General features: G+C 41.6%; 1 protein-coding gene across 4 annotated transcripts; it reads right to left on the reverse strand.

Moving 5' to 3' along the window:
* Positions 1–1,503: 1,503 nt before the first annotated feature.
* Positions 1,504–10,216, reverse strand: MTX3 (metaxin 3). 4 transcript variants are annotated; one of them, XM_088519608.1, is made up of 9 exons: positions 10,128–10,216; positions 9,646–9,715; positions 8,046–8,122; positions 6,480–6,572; positions 5,182–5,364; positions 4,964–5,040; positions 3,942–4,099; positions 3,457–3,545; positions 1,504–2,023 (listed from the first exon to the last, which is right to left on the reverse strand). In XM_088519608.1, exons 1-9 carry the CDS (start codon positions 10,206–10,208, stop codon positions 1,913–1,915), a joined length of 939 nt encoding a protein of 312 aa, XP_088375734.1. In that variant the 5' UTR covers positions 10,209–10,216; the 3' UTR covers positions 1,504–1,912. The 4 variants fall into 4 exon arrangements, with proteins under 4 accessions (XP_088375734.1, XP_088375735.1, XP_088375736.1 ...); XM_088519609.1 differs by having other exon boundaries at positions 1,504–2,049; XM_088519610.1 differs by lacking the exon at positions 3,457–3,545 and having other exon boundaries at positions 1,504–2,049.
* Positions 10,217–12,167: the final 1,951 nt, after the last annotated feature.

Consider the following 12,167-nt stretch of genomic DNA (forward strand, 5'->3'; position numbering starts at 1 on the left):
TATTCCTTTTTTTACGGAGCTATTTTACAGTCGAGAAACTTTCTTAAGAAAAAAAAATGGCTAAACCCCCAAAAAGCATCTATTAAGAAGAAATACGCTACCAAAAGTCTGTTAAATATCCAAAGTTTTAATCTCAGAGTAATGAACTCTTTACAAAGAGATTTTAAAGATTGTATACATATTGTGTACATTTTGTGTACATATTCACAAAAGCAACAGACTAAGGCATATCCCCCATAGCTGTGTTCAACAAATAAAAGACTTAGAAAAGCCACGTGACATGATTTCATTTAAACCTTGTCAAGATACAGGCAGCAAAAAATTCAAATAATTGACTTTCTTTTGCATGTACTGGACTGTCAGTTTATTCAATTATCATGAGCATGGGCTAGATCCATTTCTAATCACTAAAAAAAACATTCTAGGAAGAACAGGAAGCATAAACCTTATTGTAAAGTGCTCATAATTTTGATCATAATCCAGAAGTGTTAAAGATAATCTTATTACATTCCTTACATATCAAGTGTAGAAGTACAGTATGTACACAATCTACAGTCTTGTCTGTTTAAATAACAAATAATTTATTCTGTAGATCTCAAATGTGACCAGCAGCTGAAGGGAAGTTGAAAGGCTGTTTTGATTCACCCAAGGAATGAAAAAATAATAATAAACAAAACCCAGGAGAGTCATCCTAACATTCATCCATCAGAATTCTCTTCATCTCCTTGACTAACTCCGATGACCTGGCTCATGAAGCACTTCCCAGTACATTACCGACACAGACTTGGAATATTTCTTCTGCAACAGAACTGTTTGGGTCTATAGAACAGCCAAGACAAACTGCTAAGAGGAAATGTAATGAGACACACTAAGTCCCTTAATTAAATAAAAGAAATATATTACACTCACTGAGAAAAAAGAACTCTGGACTACACTGACCAGGAATAAAAATCTGGACATTTATCTTTTTAATGAACTTTAGCACTTACAAAAATACAAAACTAATTAGAGGCATCTGTGACACAGTTAAAAAGCCTCCATCGTCTTTTTCACAAAGTTTTCACCAGCCCATCCCAGTCCAGAGCCGCAGTGTGTCTGCCGGTCTCATAAGAGGAACAGGCCTCCTGTCTCAATGAGACAAAGCAACCCTCTCCATCTTGCTACCAGACCTTTCTGTGATTTAGACTTATGGATTTTGCAGCATGGAATGTTACTCAGGACACAGGTTAAGCTTCTTTCACTCGGGTATCAGTGGCGAACCGTTAGTATCGAGTATCACAGTACTCCCCACAGCACACACAGTTTTCAACATTCTCCTCAAAGTGCAACGTGACGAGTTTTCAGAAATACATGCACCTTTAAAACGTAGGACACAAAAGTGTTCATGAAGCGCAATAAAAAAAAAAAAGTTTAACATCCTCTTATTGTCCTTCTATCTCATCTGCTCTGATAGGCAACAATTCATTCTCTTCCATCTTTTCCACAACTTTGGACTTTTGCAGAAGGATGCAAGAGTATAACCACTCACACAGTGACATGGCTGACCTATAAAATAACATAATTACAATAAAATCAAAAGCCACAAGGTAAAGTTGAACACTCCATAAATGAAAACTTAACTTTTGGTCAATGTTTTTGCTAGTATAAAGACAAACATTTGCCGTACAAAATCACTTTAACATCCGCAGGAACAAGCTTCTTGTTTACTCTAGACTCAGCTTGGTGTGTTGTAAGCCTGAATTTTGTGTTTTCCTAAAAGGAAAAGCATATAGGAGATTGTAAAGCTGATTTTTCCCCCTACTTGTACTTATTAGCAGATTTTTCCCTCACCAAACCGTAATTATGTGAAAAAAATTGCTGTGACGTTCAGAAGAGTTGAAGGCAAACACACACATATGGGCCACAGAAGCTGTCAAGGTGACAAACGACTTGGGAGGTTGCTTTCTTCTCCACCCGCAGCAAGCTTGAGCGTTGTTAGCTTTCGAGGAGGATGCTGAGGACTCTTACGAAGGTTGTCGTCCATCTGCAGAGAAATAACGAGAGCCGGATCTGGCAAACAGTAGAATACAAATTATATGATTAGTCTATTTGTTGTGGGTCCAATAATGAATGCTGGCTCTTTTTTTTTTTTTTTTTAACCCTGTTATTTCAGTCCTAGCCCAAAAAAAAAAAAAAAAAAAAAAAAAAAAGAGAGAGAGAGAGAGATGCCTTGCTTTTCACTCCCAAATATCTGTTTGTGTTAGAGCTGCTATTCATTTCATTAGCATTATGATATCAAATCCAGGGCAAATGAATGTGCTTCTCCCCATATCATTTGGCCTTGCTGAAGCAAGCAGCATGGCTGTCTTCTTCTAAAAGACCAAAGTTTTGGTTTTGAAGAATAATTAAACTCTCCCAGAAAGCAGGTCAGAAGTCCAATTGTTAACATCAGTAGATGCTTTTGCAAGCTCAGAACCTTTCAGGAGTGAATCTTTTTCAAATTCGAAACATTTGAAGGAGTTGGGGATATCTGGGTAACTTGGAGATCTCAGAAAATAATAAAGAGATTGTGATAATGTTTTCTCAAATACAGGTTAAAATTAATCTCTGAATAAAAGGATGCTTCATTTTCCTACTGTATCATTCTAAGGCACTGCACACAGTATGATATTAAATAAATACTACTATACAATAAACAGAATCACAGAAGACAGCACAGGGAACATCTCAAGAGGTCATCTAGCCCATCCCGCTTCCTCAAGGTGGGATTAGCTTTATGTAAACCATGCCTAACAAATGTTTCTGTAACCCCTTCTTTAAAACTTCCACAGCCACACTTCAATACTACAGAGAGACAATATCTAATGCTACAGAAACTGTTCCTAATTCATGATCCATCTATTCAATTGGCTGATCTTTTCCAAACAGAAATTTTAGCCAAAATTTTTGCCCCTGTGTCAGCAGACTAATTGTTTGCAAGTATTTTTCTCACAAGTTACAGAGCTTTTCATAGGTGCTGAGCGACAGTCTTGGACACAAAGAACGCAAAGAAATAAAAGGTAGAGGTAGAAGAAACAGGACAAAGAACAACTATGGGTAAGTACCTAGGGCATTCAACTGGAGGCAAGGGAAGCTGGGTTTTGGTTTTAGCTTGCAAGACGATTTCTGAGTTTTGATCAATACCTTTGCCTTCTTTTTTTGTTCATATGTGCACTTGTTGAAAGATTTCAGCCTTTTTTAGTATGCACAGTTTCAAGATAATGTTCTTTTGATTGTAATAAAAATACTTCCAAAGTACAAGGTCTCATTAATCATCCCTTTAAAATTACATAATTTTTCCTGTATCTCTATGCAAACTAACTCACTAGAAAAGAAGCAATTAAAAATGTCCATTGCAGAGCTGAAGTTGCTGGCAAGAATATCACGAACAAGAAACCATAAAGAAGCAGGAAAAATAGAGACTGAAGCAAAAGTAACCTTTTCAATCAAGTTGGATTCCTTATTTACAAGCTGTGTGAGTTTCTGCAGATTAGCATCTACTGAATCCTGTCCAGCTGGAGAATGGCCTGGAGAGTAAGGCAGAAAGATGAAGAGTGAAAAGGTTCTTAGAAAAGCTTTCAAATCTCTTAAAAGAACTCATTGGAGATAAAATTCGTACAGTATTTTTATCCCCTCAAAAAGGAATTTAAGTGCAAAAGACATTCCACACCAGAGAAAAACAGAAATATTGAGTGTGAGCCATAGCACAGAGACAGGTGCATTTTGCCTGACAGGCTTTAAAAATAAGGATTAAACTTAGGTTTTAATTTACAATCATTTTTGCGCAACTTTAAAGTATTTCTTATTCATACAAATTCCAGCATGAACTGAATAAAATCTACTCCTGGCTTGGCTCACAGGTGGAAACCAGCACTCCTAAATTGTGTACACATGACAAAAGGGGGACAAGAAATACAGCTTACCTGAGACACCTAACCTAAAGTAGAAACTTAAAATATCATCACAGAAACGACACAGATTGGGAAGCTGTTTCAAATGCTCTTGTAATTGTACTCTGGGGAAGCACACTTTATAAAGAGGTGCAAGGAAACCAAACACAAAGGCATCCAAGGTAGAAGGCCTGAAAGAGTAACAAAACAAAACAGAGTGACTAATAGTGGTCTTAATACCCTGGCTCACATACCTCTTTTTTGTACATGTCAAAGACTACTTTGGAGAGAATGCAGTCAGGCCTTCAGGCATCCCATCTTTTCACATCAACCTGCTAAAAGCCTTGCAGAGAATATCTATGGATTATATATATCTGGCTCCAGAGAAGAGCCAGGGAGGCAAGCTGAAACAGTAACTTCAGGTTTAAAATTCCATCACGTCATGAGCTCTCACAGACTGCTAAACAAGCCACTTGAAAACACATTTCTAGCACAACAAAGAGCATGCAGACAAGCTGTATGCCAGGGGAACCAAATCCTCTCCCACGCCCTCTCCCATGCAATGGTCCACCCAACAGATGCTCCTTTTGGGACCCTTGGAGTTATGTTGGTGGCACTATCCATTTTCTGTTCTACACATGTACCACAGGAAGAGGAGTGCTCCCACCTCTTCCCATGGAAGGCACCAACACCAACTCAGGCTTCAAGTGTTTTTCTATATAGAAGTGCAGAAGGTGACATTCAGTGATTAGAAAAGCATTCTCAAGTGCTATACTAATTCATCAAGCACCCCACATACTCTGAGCAGCCGTAGGTAGCATCTGCCTCTTAATGAGGAAAATGCAGAATGAGAGAGAATATACTGCCACACTGCACTGATTTCATCAGTCCAAAGATCTCATTTGCACCCTGTCCCCTCTTCAGATCTTATCTGAAACAACACAAAGCACAAACCACTGTGCAACACTTTTTAGCATTTGGAGGTAACAAACCTCAGTGCTCACTGTGTCATGTAGTACCCGTTTTCTTAGTCATTAAAGAAAATGTGCACTCACGTATTTCCAAAGAAAAACTGAGATGTTCCCAGTCTCTTCGACAGGAGATTTAGGCATTCCTTGGCATCCCTGTATATCTGATAAGACACAAAACTGTCTAAGAATGCTAGCTAGTATGCACAGCATCGTTCACTGTTCGCCAGTGTGTTAGCCTCTTTCAGTTCCTCTCTTTGACAGCACCAACTTATACACCAAATTCTTCACTGCATGACACATACCTGTGCTTCCACTTCAGTGAGACTGTAGAGTGGAGGACCACCCCTGGTCAGCAAGATCCTGTTAAGAGCTTCCCTGGACATCCTTCCAGGCAGATACAAACTCAGTGGGAAGGGAATTCTTGAGGCAAACCATGGCTTTGTCACACTGCAGTAGTTTTCTGCCTCGACCCAGAATGTATGCAGCTGTATCAACACAAAGAACCTGAACAACTGACTGGAATTTGAATAAGAATAGTACATTTCTCTTTAATGTGTAAGATCTCAGCCACAGAAGCAGAAGGAATTGTAATTTAAAACAATCTGGTTCCACACTGGATTATATTAATACTTTGAGTGTAGACATATACAATTAAAGCCAGTTACCTTATATCTAAACAAAAATAAATCAGGGATATTACATTGACATATATATGCATAAAATTACATTCACACATTGAGAGTGTGTGTATATACACACATACTTTATATATACACACACACTGTAAATAGAAACTATATCTAAATACTTATACATCTATAAATAAAAAAGTTCTGGTTTCCAGAGTGTCTGATACTACACCATACGTTCAATAGGAGTAGGTTTGAAATGTTTTCAATTTTCTTTAGGAATTTTACATAAATCTTAAAATTAAAATAAATTATGGAGGTGATGAGCCCTGCAGAACAGCTGAAGAGGCTGGCTTGTGACACATCTGATGAGAATAATTACTCCTGTACAAACTGAAGGCAGTCATTTACCTCCAGTACAGAGGCAGACCCAAAGTCTGGGGATATTTATACCAGTAATATACTCATATGAAATTGCTGAGGACATGTGGCCATGTACTATTTAGAACCGAAGAACAAAATTACTAGTGGCTAATTTAATTTCTCAAAAATTCCAATAAAACAGTTATAAAGGTCTTTACAGTTAGTACACCTCAGATCAGACAGTATCGCATACACCATACGTTACTCAGAAGTTTTTCGCAAGCATCAAGTGAAACAAAAAAACATGGCCAGAGTAGGTTGTTTTTATGACACTGCTTAGCAAAAAGCATCTAAACCAAAAAAGTCAAAGTTCAATTTTAAAATCCATCATAAATTGGTTATTATTAAGCTTCTATCACATTCTTCACCCACTCTGCTTTTTCTCAATTTCAGAAGTTGCTAGGCAATAGTTCCTAAATTTGATTTGCAGAGCAAACACATTCCAGCCAGGACTATGATGTTACTTTAACATTTTACTCATAGGGCACCTCTTGTAATATTCACCTCCAAGAATTCTGCCCTCTATAAAATTATTTTCCGATATTTACCAGAGCGGGAAGCAGTTTCTCTTCAAGTAGTGCAATATATGCCAGTGTATCAGCACCTTGTTTTGCAGACAATTCATAGTCAGCATTGTATTTCTATGAATTAAAAAACAACACACAATAGCTATCAAGTTAGCAAATGCAAAAATATTTTTCAGGACAAAAAGCATAGGCTCACTAGAACTTCCTCCCTTTACTTCTTCAGTCCCTGTCCCACTTTCTTGCATTTTACATTCCTGCTCATCCATTCCTACACTTTTGCAACCTTCTGTTCCCAAAATAACTCTTGTGCATGCCTCCCGCTGCTTGCCAAGCAACTGTCAAGTAATGCAAAGACAAGTTTTCAGCATTCATGGTTGTAGCAAACCTCTAGCAAATCCTGGTCTTTATTTTTGGATAGGAATGCTTTGATTTATTATCCGCTACCCTTAATTAGCTTTTTAAGTTTGAACATGAGGGATCAACAACATAAGAGAACAAATACACAACTGGATTAATGCAGTTACAGCTAACTCTACCTTTTAATTCTGATACAGGAAGCTTTTAATATGTATAAAAAGGTCTGGTAAATTTGGAGGACGGGAGAGAAAGTTAGCTTTATTAATTCAGAAGCAGCAAAAGGTTAGTGCTAATCTTTACTTTAGTCTGAAAAGTATGCATATCAGTGTTATAATTTAACCGAGTTTTTTTTTCTTTTTTTCCCCAGCATTAAAGAGTCTTAGGAATTCAAATGTTAAGAAACTTCTGAACTTTAAAAACTACTGAAATACTATCTCAAACTCTATCTTTTGTATTCTATTTTTCTTTCCAAAGAAAGATTTTAAGTTTCACTAACACATCATTCACTAGACAATCCTGACTAGGAAGAAACTGAATTTCTAATATAAAAACAGAACAGAGGGCTGGAGGACCATCTTAGAAATAAAGAGACCATGCCATGCTTTATTAGACATCTTCATACTTCGTGAAAAGAAATTGTATAGCTTTATTCTTTGTGAACAAAGCATTACGTGACCTCCAAAATGCTGTCAAGTGTTGATTATACAATAACATGATATGCATCAAGAGAAACTTGCACACACTTTTCTGCTACAAACTACTGAAAAAGTACAGTAGGTTAAAAATAAGCTTTATATATTATCCTTCAAAAATACCATTAAGAGACAAATATCCATTTGAACAGTCAAAACCACTCTTCTCAAACTGCGATCTCTTATGTCTGCAAAGTCATAATGCCATTAACTCATTTTAATTATGAACACCCTGTAGTTTCATCACACTTTGTGAGAAATGCTCAATCAGGGCTAGTTAGCTATCCTCTTTTTTTTCTTTTTTTTTTTTCCTTTTTGTGTTTCTGTTTTTAAACCTTTCAGAGGACTAACAGTAAACCTTTTAAATAGCTATCTGTAATACAACATTTTGCAAGCCTTATGGAAGCTTTGAAAATTTGAGAGCACAGGGTCAGAAGCGAGTTCCAGGTTCTTGGAAGCCTGTATCGATATACAGAAAGGACACAAACAGGAACTAGGAGGCAGAAAAAGAAACTTGAATCTCTTGAAAGAGACCCACCTGCTTTCTTAAGAAGTTTAGTATTTTTGCTGGCTGAGAAATAACAGCGTCTTCTGATATCAAGACTGGTACCTCTCCTAAAAGGCACAAATAATACAGTCATCAGAACTTACGTGTAAGACTTCTAACGTAACTGGACAAGGATTAGTTGCTTCACCTATCTCCCTTCTCTCCACAGCATGCTCTCATCTTCCAGATGCATATGCATAAACTAAGTTTTATGGTATTGTGCTGTTAATTTAACTAAAAAGGACTAAAAAGGACATCAAATCAGACTAAAGTCAATGTCATCTAGCAGATTATTGATACTTTGCAAACCAGGCTAGTTATCTGGACTTCAGATATCCATCTTAAATTAGGAAAAAACAACAACAACAACAACAAAAAAACCACCACAGCCCAGTCCAACCCCTTACTCAACTCACTCACCCCCAGGCCAGTCCTTTCATCCTTTTTGCTTCCTGCCCTTCCCTTCCAAATCCATTTTAGCCACTTGTTTTCTCTTCCCTTGCTACAACCACTGTCCAAACTACCAGCAGAGACCCCAAATAACTCCCTTCCCCAGAGGCATCCTGCGCTGCTGCAACTGATTAGATTGCAGGAGCAAGCAGTGTAGACTGAAAACCCTCTGGAAGAGGGGCTGTCTTATACACATGGTGCATTCACTTTTCACAACGAGCCAAACATGACTGACAACTTTACTAGCACATAGAAGCACAAATACCAGCAACCTATTATTTGGATTTTGGGGGGTATGGATTTCACGTATTTTGACTATCGAGAAAGCCAGCAGATTTCTGAGAGCCTGTTATGCCTAGTTAGTTCTTGGTATTTTCTGCTAGCAACAAAAAAATACACTAAAGAACAAAAGTCAAAGGCCCAAATTCTGTGTGGACACAGTAATGCCTAAATTGAACATGTGGTAAGTATTAACAGAGTACTTTAAACTTGCCGTGATTTTATCTTTCTGGAATACATCTAGACAAAAACTGTGTCACAGAGCCAACAGATAAGTAATAAGCATCCAACTTTTCCTCTTTCAGTACCTTATCTTGAACCTCTCTGACAACTACATGGTGAATTGCCTTTTATAATTCAACTTGTCCAGCTAAGCGCAGTAGTTAGGATCCCACTGATACACACTGTGCTCCTTGAGACTCACTCTCAACTTTAAACTGCATCAGCCTTTTAAGTTTTGCATAATTAAAAATATCCTATTTCCATATACACGTCTATTTACTGTCATTATAAACATGCAAACTGCAGAAAGCTTAAAAGCTTGTTTTGCTATACCACCTATTTTGACTGTGACAGGAATAGCTGTAGAGCTAGTATTATGCACACACAGTTTATGCAAAGTGTCCTCGGGGCACTTAATCTATGCCTTTCCAATATTTTATTTCCATAAAATCATCACACTTGATCTTGTAAACTCATTTAGACACAAGAAGCCCAGCGTGGAGCAGGTTGCTCACGTACACAAAACCAAAGGAAACCCTGAAATGACTCTGAAACTTGAACCTACATTTATAAAGTGACGAGTTGTTTTTTTTAATTAAAAAGAAAGAAAAAAAGGCAGACCGTGAAGAAGAAAGGGTACCTTTTGGAGCTTTCCAGGACTTATTGATGGCATTCACTGTCAGGGGAGCACCAGTAAATTTGGCATAAGCCTGGAAGGTTGCAGAGAAACAAGTAATTAATAAATAAATCGGGAATGGAGCCCGCCAAGGCGGCTGTGAAGCGGCGCTCTGCAGGCGCTGCCCGCGGCGCTCCCGCCCTCACACCCGTTAACCGACGTTCACCGGCCGCCCGCCGCGCCGGGGCCCCTTCCGCGGCGCCCAGTCCCGACCCTGCGTCCCCGCGCGGCAGCCGCGGCCCCCGCGCCGAGGCCCCGAGAGCGAGGCGGCCTCGCGGAGCAGGCGGGGCCGGGGCCGCGCCGCTCCCCGCCGTGCCCGCGCTGCCGGCGCCGCGGGCGGGCGGGCGGTCGTGCGCGCCCCTCGGCGGGCACCGCGGGGGCACGCGGGCCGCGGTCCCTGCCCGGCCGCGCGTAGCCCCGCGCCGGGCGGCGGCCCCGGCCGTTACCATGACGGTGAGCGACTCCGGGTGCACGGAGGGCAGCCCCCAGCCGCCGCCCCAGCAGCTCAGCTCCATGGGAGCCGCCATCTTGTCCGCTTCGGGCCGGGCGCGGCCGCCCTCGCATGGCGGCGCCCGAGAGCCCCGCAACGCCTGGCCCGGCCCGGCCCGGCCCGGCCCGGCAGGGCCCGGGGCTGCCCCGCCGCGCACCTGCCGGCCCTGCCCGCCCGCCCCGGCGCCGTGGGCCGAGCGCGGAGCGGAGCCGCGGCCGCGCCTGTTTCAGCGCCCTGTTTTGGGGGCATTTGCTACTTCATGTGCAGTTACAGCTTTTCACGGGAGCAAAAAATTCCTACTTTTGCAGGAACGTGGTCAGTAACGTGGATTTGGAGACCAGCAGCTCTGATCAAACTGTATGCGTTTTTTTTTTTTTTAAACGGTAGGCCTTTAACATTGCGTTCTGACACCTCCAAACCTTCTGTGGCACTTTTAATTGTTTAAATATTACGTCAAGTGGCTTTATCCTTCCTGAACAAGAAGGAAAAATAGCCACTGCCTAAAGAAAAGGGGAGGGAGGAGGGAAGAAAGAAAGGAAAATAAATGAAAGGAGAAAAATGCATACACTATCCTCATGAAAGTCTTCTGCCCGTGAAGAGGAACACAAGGGCAAAGCTTTCCCCTCCCTCTTGGTTTTGCACAGCTGTAGATCTGCATAAAATTCATGTCATGATCAAAACCTACCACACAAATCTTAGGTCACCGTGCTCCAGATCGTTAGGATCAGAAGAACTATACAACAGACAACGACAGTGAAATCCGTATCAGTATTGCAATTAGTTAGGGTAGGCGAGAATCCCTCTCCTCCAAAAATAGTAACACAATCAGAAAGACAAACCCTGCGTATTGTGACCACAGGCAGGAGGGAGAAAGGCGGGTTATAGTTGTGGGCAATTCCTGAGTTCAGGGAACAGAAGGTCCGATATGTAGGCACGACCTCCCTCTAAGAGACGTCTGCTGCCTTCTTGGGGCCCAGGCTAAGGATGTCACCCGGAAACTTCCCAGCCTGGTTACACCCACAGACTATTATCCTTTGCTGGTCCTACATGTGGTAGGAGATGAAGTGGCAACGTGCAGCCTGAGGGCAATCAAAAGGGACCTTAGGGAATTGGGGAAGACCATCAGGAACTCAGACACGCAGGTCATATTCTCTTCCATTCTTCCCAGCGCTGGCAACAATATAGAAAGAAATAGGATATAGTCCATTAACACATGGCTCTGTGGCTGGTGTCATCGCCACAACTTTTGTTTTTTTCAGTAACAGGAAGCCTTACACAGTGGCAGGCATGATGGAATCTAATGGGATCCATCTTTCTCAAAGTGGGAAGAAAGCCCTGGGACATGAGCTAGCAGGGCTCATTGAGAGAGCTTTAAACTAGATGGGGGAAGCAAGTTATGGGATAGGCGATGGCCTGTCATGCCACTCGCAGCCGCCTAACTCCATAGTCTGTGAAGGGCGCCCTAGGCCCGAAGAGGCCAGATGGGAACATAAGAGAACTCCCGAAGGCCCACGTGGTCAAGTTGCAGCTGCCCCGCTGGAATGAGAAGCACATTGGGAGCCCAACTCAAATGCCTCTATGTAAACGCATGCAGCATGGGGAATAAGCAGGGGAACTGGAGATGCGTGTGCGATTGCAGGGCCATGATCTCATCTCAATTACTGAGACATGGTGGGACAGCTCTCATGACTGGGACATGGCCATGGATGGCTTTAGGCTTTTCAGGAAGGACAGGCCAGGAAGGCGAGGTGGTGGAGTTGCTCTTTACATGAGAGGGCAACTGGAACGTATGGAGCTCAGCATAGGGGAGGATGAAGTGCAGGTCGAGAGCCTGTGGGTGAGGATTAAAGGGCAGGACAATAGGGGCTCCCTCTGTCATAGGAGTTTGCTACAGGCCTCCTGACCAGGGAGAGAAAGTGGATGAGGCCTTCTACAGGCAAGAAGCCTGACAATCCCAGGCCTTGGTCCTTATGGGGGACTTCAACCCCTCTGATGT

Source organism: Tinamus guttatus, unplaced genomic scaffold (genome assembly GCF_059628265.1).
Source record: "Tinamus guttatus ecotype Peru unplaced genomic scaffold, ASM5962826v1 Tinamus_guttatus_pri_ptg000064l, whole genome shotgun sequence".
Lineage (NCBI taxonomy): Eukaryota > Metazoa > Chordata > Aves > Tinamiformes > Tinamidae > Tinamus > Tinamus guttatus.